The following is a 24,013-nucleotide window of genomic DNA, read 5'->3' as shown; positions in this document are numbered from 1 at the left end:
AGAGGTCTCCAGGGGGTCGCCAGAGTTTTAAAAATGAAATTATATATAGCTTTATACGACAGCCAAGACACGAAATATTGTGCAAACTAGCCGGCATAGCTGCGTGAACTCGGGCTTCAATAGGGATAATCAGTTTTATATTCTCCTTGAGCAGGTAACAATAAATGCCTATGTACACTAAAGAGTTAAATTTCAACAGGAAACCCACACAATCTTTTTTATTTAAGGTTTGTAATTTTGGATTTATCGATTGCTTAGCCATATCTCGCTAGATATAAGCATGGATCAATCCTAAATAAATGATGTTATTTGGATTACCTTGCCTACGATAAATTACCGTCTTTTGCCTGCTTTTATTTGAAGGGAAAGTAGAGAGTAAACGGCGAACTTAAAAATCCTTCAAAATCGCTCAAAATTTCTTCAAACTTATGACGTTTTTTATTTATTTATTAGTTAACTGACGAGTTATGTGTTAAAAAAAAAAAAAAACACCTGGCTGCTTCTCAGACGGCATTTAATGTCAAAAACAGAGCGATAAATGAGAAGCAATTTTTTTTTTGCTTAGCCAGTGCAAAAAGCAAGGTCTTTTACACGTTTTGCCTGCGTGACAGGTATTTTTAAGGGGATGAAATATATACGTCATTCCTGATCTTACACGCCTCAATTTACCCTTCCTTACTTCCTTTATAGAAGAACAAAATAGAATAAATAAATAAAAAAATAAAAAAATCTAATAATCTATCCTCCAAAGGACATTTTGGACAATATTTATTCAGGGGTGTCCAGTTCAGCAAGGCTGTTTTGAATGAAGCCCTGATGAAAGGAAAAAAAAAAAACAAGGCACAAAAAAAAAAAATAAATAAATAAATAAATAACAGATAAAAAAACTGAACAACTAAGTATAGCAAAAGTATTGGAGACTTGGATCTAAAGTGTCTTTTTAGACTAAACCCAAACTTATTTAAACCATGCTCGCTCCTCAGGGCCAGAGGAAACGTGTTTCAGATCTTAGCTCCGCTGAATCTGAAGGAGCCCTCTGGTACTTAGTTGTCCGAGCTAGCGGCAGAGGGAACAAATCTCTATGGCATGTTATATGATTGAAAATCGCGCTGGTGGCTAAATTTATTAAGTAAATATGCTGAAGCCAGGCCATGAAGGCTCTTAAACTCTAGCATGCATTTCAGGCAGTCCCGGCAAACCGAAAGTGTAAGATATCTGCGATTGTGGGACTGCGTAGCCTTCAATAATACTGGCAGCACGCCTATGCAGCTTATCCAAGTACTCTCGGTCAGCCTTACTGCAGGAGTCCCATACAACAGCGCAATAGTCGAATACTGGAAGTATCATGGCGTTATAAAGTGTTAAACACCACTCACGCGAAATGACCTTGAACGCATTACGAAGCATGCCTAGCTTTGCCTATATTTTGCGCCCGATGTAGTCTATGTGTTAGTCTTTATGTTAGACATGGAACTTTACCCCACTTTTTCTCTCTTCACCCAGGTGTATAAATGGGTACCAGCGACATACTGCTGGGGGGTAACCCTGCGATGGACTTGCATCTCGTCCAGTTGAGAGTAGCAATATTCCTTGGCTTACTTTTCGCTACGGAAACTGGAAATAAGCTCCGGCCGTGTGGGTCTTTGGTTCGTGTGCGCCTTTACCTTTACGTATGGCATGCCCAGGGGGCACTCGCTCAGTATTTACACGCGCTTTTTGGGCAAAAAGAAACATCACTGTATATTTCTCGAGAAAAATGCGAACATTATTCCATCCAAACACGGCACAACAATCTTTTTTTTTCCCCGTTGCAATCTTTTTCATGGAAAACTTCAAGAAGAATTGGTCCGAAAATCTCATTTACTAAATATGGCCGCCGTAGTGGTAAAAATATTTATTAGAAAAGCTAAGCAAAATGCCGCAAGTTGGATGCTAGTGATCTTTTTTTGGAATGTGATAGATCATCAGTCGAAAGAATATCGAGAAACTGGCCATAGCGAGAATCTATTTGTAAAACAACACAAATAAAAGATTACGTGACATATATCATATTGTTGCAGGAAGTAAAAAAAATACAACTATTTCACTTGATATTTCTTTTGTCACTTTCGTTCAGCAAATGATAGCGGGGCTCCCTCGCGCGCGAAGCGCGCGTGGGACAGAGCCCCATACTCATAGAATATGGTCAACCACTTTTCGTTTGGTTGTCACGTGACTGACCGAGCGTACGTACGTACGTACGCGTCTACAGATTGTACGGGTAGGGTAGGGGAGACTATCAAAAGGAAGGGAGGGGTGTCTCTGGTGAGTCTTGGCAAACCTTTATCTTATATATTGGCCATTCACAATATGGTCAATTGACAGCTGTCAAAACAGGATAGCCACTGACCAGTATCACATTGCCATATCTGGGGCTCATGTGTCAACTCATCAAGGTGACGTGATTTATTTGGAAGCTGTCCGCTGACCAGTTGTTTTACTATCTCGCAATCAATGTTCAATCTCATACTTTCTAGCTAAATTGAGAGCAAAGGAAAACTGCTAATGCACACATCCATTGGACATCAATGTGGTGATAAATTGACAGCTGTCAAAACAGGGTATCCGCTGACCAGTATCACTTGACCGTATCGCGGGCTCAGGTGTTGACCCAGCGAGGTCGAGTATTTTTTTGAAGTTATCCGCTAACAAGTTACTAGTTTTCAAATGATCGCAGGCTCAAGTTTGATTGTTTTTTAATTCATATGAAATATGTTTTGTTTTTGTGCCGCACAATTAAAATTTTGATTTAAAACTGACCTCGGACGCGAAAATTCAGCCAGCTATTACAGGCAGGGAAGGCAGGAAGGGAACGCTCTGATTGGTCAAAATTTGACAGGTGAGCTCATGCCGAAAATTTATGCAGCATCTTGAATCTTGTTTGCTTTGACAGCTGAAGCTGACAGAGTTTTGTATCAACTTGTGATGTTTTTAGCTGTCTTTTTCCACTGGATGCACAAAATGAAATTCAGCTGCTATCAGGAGTCTTCTGTTATTCAAGGCTAGTTGGTTTTTGGTTGAGAAATTAATACATTACATGTTAAAGTCGGAAATCCGATTTCCGATGGCATCGATTTCGCTTTTCACCTTGCTTGATGGGTTAGGGTTGAAAAGTCTGAAGCGATACTGGCATTCCTTGATACCTTTCAGGAGCTGCATCTCGAATGGTAAGCCTCAGTAATTATTGTGTTTGATGTTTGTTTTTTATATCTGATTTAATAAAGTCGAGCGCAGTTTATGCGGCTATGTAGTTTATGCACGTTTGTAAGATTTGAGACAATCTGATATGACCAAGAATCAGGTTTGATATAATCTTACAGGACTTTAAAAAGCCTTTAGACATTTTCTCGCCGCAAATAGAAAGAAAACTTTCCAAAGATCATTAATCTATAATTCTGGCTGTAAAAGAAAGCTTTGAGCGATTTTCTTGCCTCGAGTTCATCTTTGAAAAAAGTAAATACCGGGAAGCCGGCTTAAAACATAAACTTAAGCTTTAAGCTTGAAGACTCAGGATTTTAGAGACACTTTAATACTTGTCATCGTCAATGAAAAATGTTGTCTCTGTATATGTTTCACCGAGTTATATTTCTTTTATTGATTATTGGTAGTCTCTCTTGCAATTTTAATCGCCGTGCCGTTTGTTTTCAATCGTTCAGTGAACATCGCTCGCAGGAGTACTCACAGTGCCGCGGGTATCAAACCGGCTTTTAAAGATTACACATCGATAAAACAATTTAATAAAACTGAATAAACATAATAATTTCTTTATTATGTTGTAGCTTAACTCTATTATGTTCGTTCAAACACTCGCTACAGTTCGCACTGCAAAAGTGAGAACCGGCTGGCCGTATATGATGTTGGAAATTTTTTTAACGGTTTAAAAAGCCCACGCGTGCTTCGATCGTCCTGAATATTGAATGAGTGCAATTTGTGTTGCAAAATTGTGAAATACTGCATTCTGTCCGAGGTCTGTATGATAAAAACAGTACCTCTGTTTCACCTCAGATGTGATGTATAAATGGTATAAAAGGTTGGTTTACACGTGCACGCACCCGGATTTGTTGGCAAGATTTTGTAAAGTAAACCTGTCGAACGCAAAAAAATTCGGCCTGATTTTTTTTCCAGGCTTAATTAATCTTACGGTGATCAAGAGCCATTATGGCTCGTAAATGTGATCGAAGATGATTGCTATTTTTGGGTGTACATATGAGGCTGTCAACTTGATGTAAGATTTTGTTCACTCTTGGGCTGTTTGCAAATTATTTTTTTCTAAAATCACTTAGCCTTTCCCTCAAAAGTCACATGAATGTGCTATGTGCTCTAAAGTTAACTGAATTGTGGAATACAAGTTTATTGTTTGATTTAAATTGTAAATATATTAATGGGAGCCTCGCTTTTAGCCCTGGCTAAATCTATATATTAATTTCATGGTGGCATATGATAAAGATTCAATCGGCCACGTTCCCAGTCTTCCTCTTTTTTTAAATTTTTCTTCCTTTTTTTTTTAATTTGAGGGTCGAGGGGGAACAGATTGGGCTTATTGTTATGTATTTGCACAAAGAGCAACGCCTTCGTAAGATAAAAGATGAGCCCGTAATTTTAACCCTCGAACGTACAAGTGGGGGTAGATGCCAACCCCCCGCTTAAGGTTTTGCTGACTTTTCTCCTAGAGGATAAATCATCAGCACTTGACGTTTTTATTAGCTGTTCCTTCACCCCTCAGGCGCATTTTGCGTCAAGTTCAGTAATGGTCAGTTCCTAGGGTTACGAGATATGACGTCATAAGTGGCAGGTGGTCAAGCCATTTTTATGTGAAAGTACAGGATTTGTTTTTTCAACTTTTTTCAACAACACGTGACGAAAAATTGGATTTAGTGCACTTTTGACAAGCGTCAAAAGTTAAGTCAAATATGGTATTGGCTTTGACTTCACCTTTGACGCGCGTCAAAGATGTCGCTAAATATATAACCTCTTTGCTTACTCCTTTGACCTCGGTAAAGGTGAAGTCAAATTGGTAATAACTTTGACTTCTCCTTTTACGCGCGTCAAAGATGAAGTCAAATAAATCAATGCTTTGCTATTCCTTTAACCCTTATCAAAGTCGTTGTCAAATATGCTGGTAACTTTGACTTTACCTTTGACGCACGTCAAAGATGAAGTCAGAAGTGTAGTGGCTGTGACCACACCTTTGATACTAGTCAAAAATGAAGTCAAATACGACCGCTACATTTTTACAACACTTTTGAATGGTGCTGAAAGGTGAGAGCAAATATGCAATGAATTACGTCTACAAACACTTATGTCGAAACTGATATTATGAAAGGAAATTAAAAAACTGTATTTGAATACTGTTTTAAAGATATTTATACGACAATACCGAACACGGGCGGGTAATCATTGTAACTGCTGTTTTATAATTATTTTTGAAAATGTTCTAGAATATGTACTTTTTCGAAGTGATTTTTTTTTTCTTATCTTTTCGGTGGATCATTGTCTCCTTGATCGATCAATATACCATGTAATGATAGCGACGCAAAACAATGACTCAACAATTGGACGATGGAAGACTGAACCCAAGCAAGACACCCTGTTTTTGACGCGAAATTGTCGCGGCTGCAAACTCTCTCCGCCTGCGCAAACAAACAAACTACGCAGATCTGAAGAAAACAAAAGCTGCTTTTTGTACGAAGCGGTCCACCCTTATCTTTGATAGAGTTTAGACCACAAACTTGTTCAAAAGGTACGTGTCATTCTTTTCTATGTGTGCATGCAATAGTTGTTCTTCAAACTTCATAGTTGTTTTACTGTGTTAAGCTTACGGAAACCAACTCCGAACAGGCGTGTATGTCGTGCTTGGGAGCTTTTCTGATTGTTAAATCTGGTTCAGTAAACTATAAAAATTTTTCTATATCACAGTAGAGTTTACATTAGATCAAGCCCTTTTCTCTTAATAGGGTTAGTGCATTTCTGCAAAAGTAATAGCTGGCTTATATTTCATAATGCAATTCAAGTCAAAACTCCATGCGAGAACCTACTAACATCAAGATTAACCAACTCTGGTTTTTCTAACAGTTATACTTAACTACGAAAACTACTTCAGGGTAATGAAATAATATAAGACTTACATATATATTTTTTTCATGGACAGTGTACTTCAATAAAAATATCTGTACCAGACTTTGATGGGCATATTACTGAAGAAAGTACATAAGATTATTTGAACAGGATTCAGTGCAGTTGATCAAACAAAGAAGTGTGGTTATTTGAAGACTTCGGATGTTTTACAGACGTGAGTATCTCTTTTTATTGATTTTTCTGGGTTCTATACGTAATGGGGCTCAGGCTGCATCATTTTTAAAATATTCCATTGATTTTTGTGCCACCACAGTGGCAGCTAGGTATGTTTCAACATTTAATAATAATCATTCAAACATACCTAGCTGTCCCCTCTTTATTGTGACTTTATTGTAAACATTTCCGCGCGAGTTTTGTGGAAGAGACTAAGTTTGTAGAAGGCAAAAAAAGAGGAAGGAGGGGCCGGGAGGGGCTAACTCGCCCAATAACTCTATTGGAAACGCTTGTTATGCAGGCTAGGTATAATATAAAGTGTTTCTTTAGTTTAATTTTAAGCTTTGGGCGTAGAGGGAAATTTTGATTGAATTTTCCTGGACTTTATTAAGTGATAATAAGGCTCGATTCAAACGTCAAATTTCACAGGTGACGAACTTAATGACAATGCATGTACACGAAATGTAATGTTCCTATTCAAAAGCATTAGGTTCGCTACACATTTTTAACCGGACTTTAAGTTTTGATAAAGGTAAAGAGAAAGGGGGATTTTTTGCAGAATAGGAGCGATAGTAAAAAGGGAGTGGGGCCGAAAAATTTATTTAAAACACTATGACTGAATTTTTTTATCTTAAATTGCTATATTCTTTTACAATTATCACAGATAAAAGAAACAAGGCAAAGTGATAAGTCTCCAGTGGAAAGAAACACACAACAGATGAAGACTGAAGTTAGATACATGGCATTTGTCTTTCACTTACATCAAGAATCAAAAGCACTCTAGAATGAAAATCTTCGCAAAGATAACATCAAGACAGATGGGCTCCTAATCAAGAACATTTCTTACTTACCATGATTTTTGCACTGGCTTTCGTGAAAGAAGTGTTTTAAACTATTTTGCAGGTTGCCGTCCGTGACAACAGGGTGTATCTGCAACATTTATAGTGCTTCAAACATTTGCGGCAGTCATTATGATTGTCTATTGACAGACTGCAATGAGTACTTTAGCCAATAAATCGTGAAAAGGTTTTAAAAAATCACTTTTATGCGTTTAAGTTTTAATCGGAATTATTCAGCTTTCTAATCATCTAGTGAGGTTTTAGGACAACAAAGTACGAGATTAAGAACTCAGTCTCTTATCTGTCCACCTTTTTAAACGGTATCCAGGTCGCAATTGAATTTGATTGGAATCTCAAGTTGGATTCTAGCCTGTATATCAAGCGCTTATGACTAGCGAGGCAATAACTTGGCATTCGCGCTAAGCGCGAGGCGAACGCGGAATTCACGCGAAGCGCGAGACGAGTGTGAGGCGCAATGCGAGGGGAGGAAAAAAATCAAACCTATTTGGCAACACCTTTGTTAAACCTTTGACTTAAATTTCAGACGCATTTGACGACAACTTTGTCACACATTTGACCTGAGGCTCAGACACATTTGACGACACTTTTCACAAGCCTTTGACTTTAATCACAGACATATTTGAGGACGCCTTTGATAGGGGTACAAATGCTAATGAAATATACCTTTGATGCGCGTCAAAGGTAGGGATTAAAGGCGTGACAAAAACGGCCTTTATCGCCTGATTTCTAATTCTTGGTAAAATCCAAGATGGCGGCCAAGATGGCGACCAATATGGCGACCATTGTTGGTGACGTCACAGGCCCCAAATAGCGCCACCATCCCTCAAATATAATTTATCTTGCAGAGAAGATCAAAGGCTTTCCACTGAAGGTAAAATCGTCTCGAAAAACTGCAACATTTAAAAACCTCTACGAGGTGGGGGGTCCTTCCACCCCCCCTCCCACCTTCCTTGTACCACGGTGGGGCAGTTGAGGTTTGAATTTGAGTGTACGTCCGAGGTTAAGTTTCACGTGCACGTGTGGCACACAGACTGCGAACAAAATGTTTATTTATATTCAAGAGTAGCAAACTGGCTCCGCATGGTAACCTTGTTTCAGGGATTTTTAGATCAATAGAAACAATAACTCTTTAGAAATTTAGATCAAATTTCATATTAAAATTTTTTGTATGCTTGTTTTTTTTTTGGGCCTCATCTTGAAAACATTGAGGCCTATAAACATTTTTTTTTTTTACATCGACTTGGGGTGGGGGCGGGGGCAGTAATTAAAAATGGTTTCATATCTGTCTTGGAACTCGTGCTTTAGTCGGGACGACACCCTCGGGAGTTTCAAAATTTGACTTTTCCAACAATTTTGTGTCCAAGAATTCCGACACAAAACTTCAACAGCTTCCACTGTAGAGGAGTAGACTCAGATGGGTTTAAATTAGAGGGACGCTTTTCCTACTATTATTTTTTCATTCTTCTTTTTCTTTATTTTTTACGCTGGACGTACTATTTAGCCGCACAAGTTCAGTTTTATGTATTGTTTGTTTTTCTTAATTTGGCAATGCCGTGTGGACATCGTTAAACTCGTTGAAAGGAAAGTGGTAGGGGGGGGGGACGTTTTCTTAAATCTGCTTATTGATTCACATCGAGGGCGGATTTATTTGAAGATGAAACCCACCTCGCTTTTTCATTCGAAAATTCAAAATTCGGCTTTCCAATTCTAAACGGCTGATTTCTCAATGGAACACACTTTAAGTATTTCTTCTGTGCAATCTTTATTTGTTCCGGCACTTCCTCGAAATGTAGGCTACTGTATAGCCTTTGCTTCTATGTATACATACATTATAATAACAGTCCCTTCAACTTCTCTCAATTCATAGCGATTTACAAGGTGCACTATCATATAATAATAATAGCAACAATAATAATAATAATAATAATAATAATAATAATAAAATAATAATAATAATAAGAAGAGACAGTGGACCATATTGTATCTGGATGTGAGGTATTAGCCAAAACAGAGTACATCTCCAGGCACAATAATTCTGCAGCATATCTCCATTGGAGCATATGTAAAGATCATGATATAGAGATTGCAGACAAATGGTACGAACACGAACCAGAGACCGTGATACACAATAAAGATAACAACATCACCATCATGTGGGACATGCCAGTCAATACTGATAGAACTATAACAGCGAACAGACCAGATATCATCGTTAAAGATTCAGTGAATTCCACCTGCAAACTTATTGATATGACTGTTCCATCAGATAGAAACATCGCACTGAAGGAAACTGAAAAAAAATGCAAGTACAAAGACCTAGAACTAGAAATACAGAGAATGTGGCATATGAAAACCGTAGTGATCCCTGTGGTTGTTGGTGCGCTTGGTACAGTGAAGAAGGGTATGGTAGAAAACATCAAGAAAGTATCAGAGAGAGCTAGTATGACAGAGATTCAAAAGATCTGCATGCTGGGATCTGCACGAATCCTTCGAAAGGTGCTCAGTGTATGAACAGAATGATTGACTTGAGTGACTGACGCTCTAGGTGCATGGTTTGCGCCCGGCTGATGCGCAAAAAGAACACCAGCAAAGACTGTGATAATAGAGATAATAATAATAATAATAATAATAATAATAATAATAATAATAATAATAATAATAATAATAATAATAATAAGAGTAATAATAATCATAATAATAATAATAAGAGTAATAATAATTATAATAAACTGTTTAACAATATCCATGCATTTTAAAAATGGAATTGCGGGGATAAAATACCGGCTTCAAAAATTTACACTTTTTAAAAAATGCTGTACATACTATACTACTTTAAGCATTCGCACACTGTACACTTTTCTAAGATAGGTCTTATGGTTGTTAAGTAGACTTTAAGGATTAGTTTACTAGGAACTCCTGCTTTCTTTAACACTCGCAATGAGAATAGGCGCTTTGAGGTCTTCTTGAAAATATAATCCAACAACAACAACAACACCAAATGCTTTATTTGCATGGCCATAAAAAATTACAGTATTGCAAAAGCTATTAGTCTAAATTTAAGTACTAATTCAACTAATTAGTACGTGAAAAACATTACAAAACGTTACAGTTCTCATTCATTCATTCATTCATTGATGTAATAGTTACTGATATATACTCCGAGGAGTTTACAGATGGGCACACGATCCACGAGGTTATTGCCAAGAATTATGCCTGACAATACAAAGTTATGATTATGCATGAAATTAACTAAATAAACATTTTTTTGCACTCTTTAGGGTTTAAACTCATATTGTGGTCACTAAATTGTTAATGATACTAGCAACTATTATTATTATCTTTTTGCAATATCCTCCTCCCCTCCTCTTAGTGACGATTTAGTGCGACACCAACATTTGCTCTTTGATGACATCTAATAAATGAGAGCAGAGCTTTCTTAAAGTTCGGCATCCTGATTGCGTATAAAATGGGATTTACAAGAGAGTTTGCATAAAGCAAAAATCGCAAAGAAAAACCGAAACTTAAACCTTCTGGATAAGTAATACGATAATTACAAATATCAGTTAACCAGACAACAACAAGATACGTATTGTATGGTAGCCACAACAATAGAGATACTAAAGTTGTTATAAACAATGTGACAGTCAGTTTTCTTTGTCTTAAAGCAGCTGCACAATGGCGCTGAGGATGAGCTCCAAAACGAAAGTTAAAGAGAATGGACGTGTAAGAAACAAAGGTAACAACTAAACATAAACAACAGTGTGATTCCCACAAGTACAGGTGATGTCTAATCAGAAGCCATTCTATCTCCCGAATGACTAATGTAATAACAGGAAAAACCCAGACAACAGCAATTGCCACCACGTATACCCATCTCTTGATAAGTCGATGCTTAAATGGACGAAACGTGGCGTGAGATCGCTCTAAAGAAATCGCAGCGATGTTGGTCAGGGAGACAAAGGGAAAGAAAAGCAAAAGACTGCGTAATAAAATTATAACTTTCAGATATACTAAAGAAAAATTTACAAAGTGACAATTGCGGAGAAAATCCAACTGACTGACACTCCCGGAAAGACCTCCAACCAACATGTCAGCCACGGTTAAGCTTATAACCAAGTACATGCTGCGAGTGCGAAGGCTTCTGTTCTTTATAAAAAGAATGATGGAAAGGAGGTTCACCGTTACTATAGCAATAAACTCGGCGGTGAATACGGTAAACCAGATGATGCACTCGGATGATGAAACAATCATGTTGAGTTTTCGTCGATGGTGTTGTTTTTTCTTGAGTTTGTGTTACCCGCTACAGTAACCTGCAAGAACAATAAACTTTGATCAGTGCTAAAGAAAGATCATTATTATTCATTCAAAATATTTCTCCGTTTCTGATCGGCTAAAACCCCACTCATGGTTCATCACCAAGATTGGAGGAATTTTGTGATGTGTGTAAAATGACATCAACTGTGAAGCAAAATGTCCAGATTATTGAACATTTAACCAAGAAGACCTGGAGACGAGGTTGAGTTGTTTTGGTGGTAAGTACAAAATGGCAGAACATTTCACTCGTTTCGGGAGGAAGAAAAAGGCGAAATGTTGGCTAAAAACATAGCAAGAACAGCAAGAAGACAACTCGACGCACAGCACCTGCTATCTGGAGAATATTTAGAGAATTGAACGACCCTTTACCTCCTAAGCATGCACTATCGGAGATGAACTTAGATGGAGGTATGAGTTAGCTTACTTTTGGACTAGGAATTAATTTGAAAGAATAATAGTAATAATAAAAAAATTAATTCGGCTCTCGTATCATCTGAAGAATTATGGAGATCTCGGAGGGTGTTATCTGCAATATCCTCCTCAATCTCCACAATTCCTGAGATAATACTCAGCCTCATTCAATAGTTAATAAGTATCTTAACTTGTAAGAATAGGACCATCGTAAAAAAAAGAAAAAAATCTTTTGTTTGCGACGCTACAGAGAGCCAAACAATGTGGGACTGTTAAGGTGTTTCGATACAGTTTTTCAGAGGCTATATCGATGTTTTTCAGTCGACTTAAAAGTGTTTTTTTCCTTGTCCGATCGCTATAAAATTTTCACCAGTAATTGGCTATGGATCGAAATTTGTGAAAAATGTAGTTTTAAGTAAAATCGAAATCACTATGACAACAATAAACAAAAGGCTTTGAAATTTATAAAGACTGAATTTTGTGTGATCTAGACCAGCTACTGAAAATCAACAACCATAATGGGACAGAGAAGGAAACGCCCAGTTTAGCCCTTGGGATATGTGAATTTCACCAAAGTTATTTTTAGACCAATTAAACGCTTGGATTAATCGGGAAATTGGTTTCCCGAGAGGTCCGCAAACTTTTATTCAGCGCTGTTAATTAAGAAATAATGGAGTCCCGCGTGGAGGTGTGTTTCATCGACGAAAGTGATTTTGTAGACAAAGGAAATGGATTTATCTTGAAAGATTGTCCCGATTGGGAGCTAGATTTCACGATTTCGTTGGAGTTGACTTATTTGCTAGTTGATATATCAGTTTTTAGGAGGAATTGAAGTCCGCGGACAGCGATCCTAATCACGAAATTGCAATTTTGGTACTGGAACCACGGCAGGAAGAAAAAAAACAGCAGCAAAAGGTAAACGGAGGAGTGGGAATAATCGTCGTACAAAACAATCAAAGCAGCCAAACGTCAATTCCAGTGAAGCGAAGTTGACGCGCAATTCGAACGAAAACGCTAAGATACAAGCAAATCACAGCTGAAATCAAAACAGGAAAGCAGCAGACGTGCTAACAAAAAATGGACTAGAAAGTAAACTTCGTCCCATGTGTCAGAACTTCGTATCAGAACAGTTCTGGCAATAAGCCATGAAAAATTTGGAAACCGGCCAATCGAAAGCTAATGGCTAATTGGAGAAATACTCGACGCTCAAAAACATTGTATCTGGAACTTGTTGCAAAGGACGCAAACAAAACCCGTCAAGTTCATTTGAGATTCGAGGTTGTCAGGGCCCAGAGTTTGAAAACATTGCAGGAATCCATCACACTCGCGGTCAAAAGAAAATCGCTTTTAGCTATTCATATCCAGGAGGCACTTTGGAGAAAATTAAACAACCTAAAACCCTTATTTAGCCGTAACAAAGAGCGTTAAGTTTGCATCAGAGGGCCAATCCTGCCGACCAGAAACAAAAACCACAGAAAATCATTATGCGTGTAATGATATCTCAGTGTGAAACAGGCGGCAAAAATCACATTTGTTAAATCAAAACTTAGAACCCTCCAGAGCATAATCTTCCCGTCAGAATATAATAAAAGGAAGGATAAAAAGGATAAAAGAAGGATAAAACTTACTGGAACAAGCAGCATCATTTTAAGAATTTTCGTCTGTTTCTAAGCGGGCTTCTTCTCACGGCTTTCTCGCGAGGGACACAGAATTTGACTCCTCTTCGAAAAAATCATCGCTTATCCTGCGATTGCGAGTAGGAACGCTAACTTCAATTTCTTGAACTGAAATGCCCTCAACAGGCTCATCTAAAATATTGATGTCGAAATCCAGACGCCTGTAAATTTCATTCGAAAAGGTCATATTCAATATTCAACAGTTGCCCTTTAAAAATGTAATATGTCCTTCAGCTGCTAAACATACTTTACAGCGAGATATGAAAGAAAGTTCAGGAAGAGGACTACAAACAAACACGAAGGGATCGGCCTGTTTACAAGAAAAAGCTTGGAAACTATAACAAATGTGATTTTTCTAATTTCTTCCTGTTTCAATTGCCCAAAATGATTATTAGTGTTTTGGTTGCATGGATGATAGTAGACTGCAGTTTGGCTGTCAGAGTTGTTCTGTCGCTTTAGTTGTGCGCTGTAGATCAATTCAAAAATGCCCGATTTTTTGCTCGTTTGCAGACACTGAGTTTAGGTCAGATAAAATAAGAAAATTTTAGTCTTGTCCGTGGATACTTACCAAATCTTATGGTTTTAGAAAGTAGTTCTGTGATGTGTTGTATCGCATACAAAAAATAAACTTCGCTCGTTAAATTTGGAGGGTTCTGTGAGTTTCAGAAAATGGTGAAAATTTGCTTATAAAAATGGCGTCCGAGGGGGTCGAAAAAAGTGATGCTCGTATCTCTAATACAAGGGCAGTGGAGAACCTATGTTTGGTATATTTGTCCATTACTCCACCAAACCTATCTATGATGTTAGTATGAACTTATTCTGTTGACCCCCCTCCATTGACATTTTTAACATTTTGCCCGGTTTTCCTTGACAACCACTCTTAATATCATATTTTGATGCTTGGAAATTTCGGTGTATTTTTTGTTCTTGCGATCTTGAAAACTAACCCGCTTTCTCACCACCTGTATAAGTGCAACTTCATTCAAATTTGTGACTTTCAGCGCATTTGCATATCTCTGAAATGACTAGAACGAATTATTTTAGAATCTCCTCACATAATATTCGTAATGTATATAATAAGGTCTGAAACTTTCATTGCGACTGATCCACTGCAACATTTTAAAGCTTCAAGACAAACCTATCTTAGGAACCTGTCAAAAATCTGCGTTACAACATTCACGGTTTTGACGTTATGCTAATTTTTCCAAAACAATGCGCACTATACATACCTCCATGACTAGCACATTTTAGTTTTGAATTTATCGCATATTTTGAACGTAAAACATTGACAATAGTCACCCTGAAATGTACTAGTCTTGGATATATGTATTGTCTGCAGAAGCTCGCATATGCGTTGATACAAACGGTCATAACTTTTAAATACTGAAATCGTACAGCGGATTTTGTATATTCTTAATAACAGATAATCTGTCTTTTCGTCTATTTGGTCTAGAGCTTTCAGCTGGGTCCCAAACGTCAGAAATAAGCTTTTAAACCAGGGTCATTTTTGGCCTTTCGCTCCAAGGCAATTACTCGGGGTCATATTTTGCTTAATTTCGTCTTTTCAGCTAAATTTAGCGAATAACTATTACATTCGTGTGAAACTAGAGGTATTTACCTATAAATAGATCTAAAATTCATTGGCGGATGGGTAAATCAAACATTTTACAGCGCCGCAAAAATGCCTAATTTTCAATTTTCAAGACGTGCAAATTGGAGGGCGGGACAAAATACTGAGCGCCCCCCAGCGGGGCAAGAAAATTATTGTGAATCAAAGCAAACCTATTTTAGTTGTAGTCTCGATAAAGCCTTCCACTTGCCAGATGAGTTTCAGGCAAAATTATTTTTCATTCGAAATTGAGTGGGCGGTTTTTACTGAGACTGCCTCTTAGATACAGAAGCAAACGTTCGAAAATGAAACTGTACGCAGCTGTGTTTTGTTTATAAGTAGATTGGTTTAAATTTCGTCGGTTGGCGGACAGAACTGGCAGCTATATTGTAATAAAGGACAATTCACTTTTCACAAGATGCAGTGTAGGTTTGAAGATCTGTTGCTTGGACCCTTTCATGATCAACAACTGCTTTCAAAGATATCCCATCCTATATTTCTCTGAGTTAAAAAGAAAATGCAAATGCAAATAATTCAAAACGTTTTCGGTTAACAAAACAAACGCAAGTCAACTTTAATCGATGGCTTTTAATTGTCTGTAGAACTGACAAGGACAAAATATAAGAAAACGTAGCATGAAACATACCTCTAGTCCTTCGTGCTTTGGTACTTTTTAAATAATTCGAATAGTTTCTGCACCAACTATAAGTTAAAAAGACATCTTAAACATGATTGATGAACAAGATAAATTTATTGTTTTCATAATCTGAGCTAAAGGATTAGTAAAAAGACAGGTTTTAGTTGGCGTCAAAAACAGGGCGATAATGGGAACGATTATCATCTTTTTCTCTGTTTGTGTTTAGAAACAAGTTTAGCCTGCGTGGCAGGTATTTTAAAGGGAATATAACCCTTCATTCCTGGTTTTAAACGAATGATTTTACCCTTCCTCCCTTCCTTCATAGAACCAATTTCCTGTCCGTGCCTCCTATTTGAAAAGCTGGCTTAGCTAATTATCATTTGCTGTCTAAGATCTCTACTTCACGCCAGTAAGAGTGAAAATAAAAATCTAACCATCTATCCTCCAGAGAAGGAAAACTTTTTGAGCACTCTCAGGGACACTTTCTTTGAGCATAAGCCATATTTTTAACTTAACAGGATCTGAGAGTGTATTTTGTATATTCATCGTGCTTGTAGTATTGATGCAACGAAACTCATCCCTTAGAAATGACGCACTGGCCAGTTTACCTTAATAAACTGATCACCTGTTTAGACGCCGTCTGTTTTTTATTGTTATGGAGCTTAAACTACAACGACGGCCACGGCTACGAAAACGTCACTTAAAAAGTGAAGTCACGCTGCCTCAAACTTTATCGCGCTTACTCCGTGTCTCATCCAATTCGTCAAATGTTGTCAATTGATTTCTGGAGATGAATTCTAAAAGACTGTATCGAAGTTCAGGAAGAGAAGACGAAAGTCGTTGCCTTGTGTTCACGTCCTCTACAAAACGTGAAATTGGGCACGTTCACGTTGTAGTCGTGCAGTGACGGTAAGAAATGTACAAAAAAGCCTGATGCACGTGCAAAGTTGTTGTTTTACTGAATAAATCTAAACTATTGCCTTTTTGCCGTTCCCGTTTCAGTAGCCGTCGTCGTTGCTTAAGCTCCCTAATAGTAGGGGAGGAGAACGTTATCAACTACGTTGCAGGTGAAAACAAACACTTATGGAAAGATCTAAAAGAAAGTTTGATAAAGCCGTTAGTCTCTTCTCTTTGAAAAAAAAAATGCAAACTGATCGCTTGTGTTATAAAACTGTAGGTTCACAAACGTTCAGATTTAACTAACAAAAAGCAAGCCAGTTTCTATCTCATCAAAGTGTTCTGTGGCCACTTTAGAATATATGAATGTATATTTTTTTAACAAAATGAGAATCTGATGCCAAATCTTATGTGACTTCACGTACTCCACTGGAATTAATATTAAACTGTCTTACCTTCTTTAAAAAGGACGCTACCAGTTTTTAAAAAACAGCAAAATGAAGAGTAGTCGGCTATATGAACGAGTAGTGCCAGGCAGGGGCTAATGTGTTTTGACTTGTTTGCGTTTCTTAGTCGATCACAAAGCACTTGCCACCGTTTAATATACTGCCTAAAATGACGATTAGCATACAGCTGTACTAGGGCTAGCATAGCGAACAAATAGTTAACGTGATGATGAGCAGGAGGCAGTGATTTTGCAATTTTTCATTTTTATATGCTTCTAATGTCTTTCGAAAGGAAAGGCAGATCTAGTACAGCATAACAATCTTAAATCCATGTAAATATTATCACTTTGGAAAGACGAAACGACACTACTAATTGCATGCTCAACTGACCTATAAAGAAAACGAAAAACAATATTTCAAACACACTTTGTAGTTCCCCTTTGATTAGTTTCTTTAATTGCTTTATTTTTTACAAAAGAAGCGAAGGCAAACAACAAGTCTGTTACCTTCAGACTAGCGCCACTAGCTTTTATGATAATGCCTATAAAAATTCCTTGTACAGTGATGCGATGTTTTTTGTCTAATACTTCACAGCTGGCGATTGAGTTTTCTTTCGCAGTGAGCCTCCACTTGCGTGCTCCGTTCAGAGAAGTCATTCCCGGCTAAACTTTCAAATAAAACAAGTTTAATTTGGACATTAGTTTGACTGCATTCGTTTGTTGGTAAATCAAAAGACACATTGTTCGCGGTCAACGACTTGCAGAGGGATTCAACTCCGCGATACACTCACATTAGTTCCGCAAATAAAGCAAATCCTACGAAGATAGGAATAACCATCTTAATTTTCTGAATTTCCAAGGCACAGTTTGAAGCATATTTTCCCACCATAAGACCATAAAACAATAAAAAAGACAGAAAAATTGATCCTTCTCTCCGCTGACGGCGGATCATTCACGAAAACAACCACGCCGGGAATAAGCGCTTTCAATTTCCTTTGATTCCGAAATCCAATCAGATCTTGTGGCATTGTTCTAACAGCCAATCAGCGTTACGGCCAAAATCAGTGAGCACAAACTTGTGCTAAAATTGGGCCTGATCTCAGGTTACTTCCCATTTAAAGTAAATTAGCAATTAATAAATTCGGCTTTCTTAGGATATGAAGAATTAAGCAGATAGAGGAGGGTGTTATCCACAGGGGCCGAAGTGGATAACACCCTACGAGATCCGCTTAATTCTTCATATCCTAAGAAAGCCGAATTCATTAATTTCTTTATTATTCATTCAAAATAATTCCTAGTTTATAAACATAGCTAAAACATGCTTACCTGAATCGATGTTAAGTTCATCTTCGATAGTGTACGTTTAGGTTTGTCCAGTTTAGGAAATATTCTCCAAATAGCAGATGTCGCCCTCCGAGCTGTCTTGCTGTTTTTGCCATAGTTTTAGCTATAATTATTTCGCCTAATTGCACCTGTAGTTCTTACTCTTGAAACGAGTGAGATGTCCGCCGCTTTTTTTTTTTTCACAACCAAAAAAGACAAGCTCGTCCCCAGGTCTTCTCGGTAACGGTGCCTTAACCTGTAGCGGGCTGTATTTTTGACGTCGTTTCCTTGTTAAACACAAAATTCTTCCAAATTTGGTCATCAGTAAATGGTTATGGCGAATTATGCGTGCGCTTTTAGCCAATCAGAAATGGGGAAATATTTTGAATAAATAACAAGGTCGATTATTTCATACTTTATTCAGTTCTCGTTTCTACTTTTGTAATTTTTTTCTACTTTTTCTTAATGGTAAAAGAAGACGCACGAACGAAGCGTCCCTGCTACTTAGTATCGTTTGCAAAAGCATTTAATTTCAAAACATCCTCACCTTTTGGCGATTTTTAAGGTGGTTTTCGAATATTTAAGGTTGCCATCTAAACTAAAGCCAGATTAATTCATATCTTATTCAATTCTCGTTTTCTTCTCCGTAATTATTCATCCGATGGACGATACTGAGAACAGTTCTTTCATTCGAATGTATATATCAGTTCAAGCGTGAACAGAAAAGAAAGACAGACTATCAACATGTTATCAGTTTTCTAAGAAATCATCCAGACATCTCATATCAGTGTCAGCATTAAAGATATACATTTGGACACATTTTATATTTATCTTTATTTTTCCTTGAATGATTGTCTTTTAGTTATTTCTCTTGTTACGTTTCGCTAAGTTTCACAATAAGAACTGTAAGAACACAAAAAGATCACCGATGTTTCGAATTCTCTTCTTTCTTCCAAAATTTTTTCCCTTTTTGACATCATTCTAAGCTCAGCTCACAACAGCTATTATAAATTTGTATCTGGCAACAGTCAAAATTAATGCTGAAAGCAGTAAATTGGTAAGTAATGCACTCGACGCCTGCTGGTAAAAAATATAAATGACTTGAAGTTCTCTCAAAGCTTCATTACAGGGAGAAGAACAATCTGACTCTTTAGATAGCTTTAATTTTATCTTTCTCTTTGATGTCTAGATCTTCATTCCTTGATTCTTCAGCTTCATTCAAACCTGTTATAAAGGGTAAACTTATAGTTAGTATGAAAACTCACATAGAGCTGAACCAACTTGTGATGTTTCTCAAAACTTCACCAGCTTCAAACATTAAAAAGTTTATTCATTAGTTCAGCTTAGAGGTGCAAATTAATTTTTAAATAAACTTAAGCGAATAAATACTGATACTTCAGCTCGACCAGCACCTCTAAGCCGGCTAAAACTATATCTAATAAAAAGCTTCTTTGATCGCACTAAGATTTGTGTACGTCATAAAGGCTTAACCAAGGTTATGACTTTCATGAATTCTTTTTTCTAATGGTATCATCGAGCTCAAAGCCGGCTTCCTTGACACCAAGAAAATACCAAAGACTGTTATCGCTAGGCTACATTACAAAGATTTGCCCCTTTTTAACCACAATAAAATAATGTTTAAGCAAATCGTTTACGTACCATCGAAAACAAGTTGCCCAAACTCCAGCATATTGATCTTTTTTAATTTCTCAGTCACCTTTCTGCAAACTTACTGACGATCAAAACAACGAAAAACCTCGCAGGGACGGTCAAAAGCTTTTTCCTTGATACCTGGTTTACGTAAAGGCATTCCTTTCCATGATATGCATTTCTAACATATTCGTAGAATTTCTCCTTCGTTGGCATTCCCAAATATGAGTTTGACAGATGGTCTCAGATAGTCTCAGATGCATGAATTTCACTTCTCACGAGTGCTTCGCGTACGGGCTATGCTTGGTAATGCTTGGTAAACAGGTGATGACACGGACATGCGTAGTACGTAATTCAGCCCTGTCACTGCAGTCGCAAGCTAATTTCCATTGTTTCTCTGTCTACTCTATTTGCACGCTGTTTAATATAATTTAGCTAGAACTTGTACCTTTGAATGCCTTCTTAACAACACTTTTACTCGGAAATACGAGAAAAACCTCCCCAATAAAATTGATAAAATACCTATACTAGTGACTACATAAAGTCGTGTACCATATGTTGTCATTTCTGCATAAACAACACAGGAATGATTATTTTTGTATTACTTACAACTATCTATTAGGAGTATTAAATTGCCTAAAGTAACTGGGTAAATTAGAGGGGTGGAGAAGAAATTAGTGGGTCTTAAGTCACTGTGAGAATTTTGTTTGTGTGTGTGTGTGGGCGGGGGGGGGGGAGGAGGTGGGTCTTTGGCTAATATTATTGAACATGGGTTATTACACACTTTGTTAGGGATCAAGCATTCTGGAAATAGAAAACTAGAAAAGTAATAACGAGACAACTTGAACCTCCTTAAGATTATGATGATTTGAAGTGACTTAAAAGACTAAAGGCGACCTAAGGCGACTTACGGCGCGCAGTTGTAATTACAACCTTAGTCATAACTATAACAAAATTGTCAAATCTGACTGGCTATCAACTGCACTGATTTCAGTCTTAATCGGACAGTTTAATAGGACAGTACGCGTCATCACGCGTGCACTTAAATGGCTTTACTTTTTTTACCGATAGCAAAAAAAAATTGGAATTTCTCGTGTTTTGATTTAAAAAATAGCTTATTATATCAACAATTTTGTTAATTAATTAATTGGTAACAGAACTTCGTGTCGCCCAATTCGGTGTGTAATCATACTCGTGATTAAACAAAACGGACTCCCGCTACGCGGTCGTCCGATTTTGTTAATCACTCGTATGATTACAGAGTCAGTTACTCAGTCCTGTTACCATTAATTACGTAATTATTATTACGACCTTAAAAGGTCCCAAAGTAGGCCTCCTTCAGATGGGAAAACTCTGATATAACGCAACCAATATCATCGTCATTGTGCCTGTATGTGTGCAGAATTTCAAGAGAGCTCAATCTCTCGTTTGTTACCCCACTACAACGCTTCTTGTCTTCCGTTTATTGAATAATAAAAAGAATAAAGGAAATAATAACTCAAAGACACCAATATAATGCGAAGAATTTACCAGTCACCCCGATTCAATGACAAAAATGCTATCAGGAGTTTATTATTTTATTCATTTATTTTTTTAAGTTTTCAGCTGTACGCATGGGCGTAAAAAAAAAAATTGTGCGTACGTTGGACGCTACGCTCTTGACATATTTCGTAAAGATTTCGGATGTCAACAGCCAAGCGCGAAAAGTTTATCAGTGGAACATGCAGACCAGGCTAGGGTAAGGGCTAGAGGTAGGTTAGATTTGGTGGGCGATGCAGACCTGATATATTTGTTCAAACGTAAATTACATAGTTCCTGAGGTTTAGAGAATTAGCTCTTTGTACTCTTAATAAAAAGTTAATGCGAACAACAAAGACTTTTGCTGTAACCTACTGGTACAGACCACCAAATTAACCTATATTGAGCTGTTTTTTGAATATTTATCCCTTTTTAAAAAGACTAGATTCCCAGCACGTTAAACATGGGACGATAAGAAATTGGATTTGCTTACCAACAATATCAATTAAATAGGGTTCTCTTGAATGTACCGATATTTACCGTATGGCTTTTCTATTTACACCTTAAACAAGTACCCTTAACAAATAATAAATCTTTTTTTCACTACTCATCGAGACGACATCCTTTGCTGTGGGATGTCTTACGTTGGTATGAGTGATCATAGTGTAACCTTTATTCCTACCATAAAAAATAATTTCAATTTCCTCTCTTTCATTAGTTGTAGACAAGTTAAACACTTAAAATCGAATTTCGCTAAAGATATTTCGGCACGACAGTCGTTAAGTTATCCGAGGTTTTCTATGTTCCAGCTAAAACGTGTCTTATCCAAGAATAAGTGTCACGGTCTATTCTTAGCTAAGTCGAGTCCTATTACGCAAGACCAATCTTATTTTTCCTCCTACAAATGGTGCTGTTGTCTTTTTATTGACGTCTAAACAATGAGAAAAAGGCTCTTTTAAAGTCCGGAATCCTGATTGTGTATAGAACAGGATTTACAAGGGAGTTTGCGTAAAACAAAACAAACAATGAATAACCCAAACGTACAGCTACTAGTCGAGGAAATGACCTAGGAAGACCACTAGTTTTCAGGTTAACGATAACAAGTATATGATATGGTAACCACAGCAGTAAAGATACTAAAGTCGTTATAAACAATGTTACAGTCAGTTTTCTTTGTTTTGAAGAAGTTGCAAAATGGCGCAGAGGATGTGCTCCACAACGAAACTTAATTAAAATTGCGATGTAAGAAACACAGATAACAAATAAACACAAACAGCAATGAAATCCATAAAAGAAAAGGTAATATCCTGTCATAAGGAGAACTACCATCGAGGTGACTGATGTGATAACAGGGAGAACCCAAACAACAGCAATTGCTACCACGTAGACCCATTTCCTGATCGTCCGGTGCTCTATTGGACGAAACGTGGCGTGCACTCGCTCTAAAGAAATCATAGCAATGTTTGTCAGGGAGACTAGAGGGAAGAAAAAAAGAAGTGTTATTACAACTTCCCTTTGAAAAGGAAATTGTACGAAGTGACATTCCTGTAGGATGAGCACTTGTTTAAAAGCTCCAGAAAGTCCTCCAACCAACATGTCCGCCACGGTTAAGCTTATAACCAAGTACATACTGGGAGTGCGAAGGCTTCTGGTCTTTATAAAAAGGATGATTGAAAGGAGGTTCACTGTTACTATGGCAACAATCTCGGCTGCAAAAATAACATTCCAGGTGATACACTTGGATGCAGAAGGAACCATCTTGTATCGTTATTGTTGTTGCTGCTGCTGTTGTTTCCTTCTGTTTAAGTCTGTTGCTCACTACAGTAACCCGGTTGAAAGCATAACCCATGATCAGCGCTATAAACAAATGATTCAGAACCATTTTTACCTTTTTTGACTAGCTTGCAAGAGCGATTATTGAACCCGGCGCAAAGGGCAATGCAGTTAGCAGTTCCTAGAATGAACGGTCAACACGCTGTGCAGCCCAAATAAAGTGTGCTAAGCCTTTTTGGAGTAAAAAAGGTGAGCAATGCTGATAGCTGTGGGATGTGGCAGAGAAGAAAGGGTTTAAATTCTGCTGTATTTTTTTAGCGGAGCCTCCGCGCGCTTGGAGTTCCATACCTAAGACAATTTGGAAACTACCCATCTGAGAAGATTTGGGTATGACGTCACCGTATGTCCCTCCGTACGGACTCCCCGGGTAGAAGTAAGTAGAAACGAATTCCTTCCCTAGAGAGTTTTGTCCCTTTTGTTTCAAAAGGCTTTAGAAATGATTGGGAAATCAGAATCTCTCAACTGTGCAAATGTTTTGTGGATTTTAGGGGCCGACCATGCAGACTGATTTCG

General features: G+C 37.5%; 2 protein-coding genes across 2 annotated transcripts; both read right to left on the bottom strand.

Moving 5' to 3' along the window:
- Positions 1-10,553: 10,553 nt before the first annotated feature.
- LOC140928181 (QRFP-like peptide receptor) lies at positions 10,554-11,438 on the bottom strand. Its single transcript, XM_073377897.1, has one exon. The coding sequence runs from the start codon at positions 11,436-11,438 to the stop codon at positions 10,554-10,556; it is 885 nt and encodes a 294-aa protein (XP_073233998.1).
- A 10,350-nt stretch (positions 11,439-21,788) lies between these two features.
- Positions 21,789-23,489, bottom strand: LOC140937289 (adenosine receptor A3-like). Its single transcript, XM_073386834.1, has one exon. The coding sequence runs from the start codon at positions 23,423-23,425 to the stop codon at positions 22,589-22,591; it is 837 nt and encodes a 278-aa protein (XP_073242935.1). The 5' UTR covers positions 23,426-23,489; the 3' UTR covers positions 21,789-22,588.
- Between the last annotated feature and the right edge of the window lie 524 nt (positions 23,490-24,013).

Source organism: Porites lutea, chromosome 1 (genome assembly GCF_958299795.1).
Source record: "Porites lutea chromosome 1, jaPorLute2.1, whole genome shotgun sequence".
NCBI lineage: Eukaryota > Metazoa > Cnidaria > Anthozoa > Scleractinia > Poritidae > Porites > Porites lutea.
The sequence above is the reverse complement of the archived record's forward strand: the minus strand, read 5'-3'. Positions and strand labels throughout refer to the sequence as shown.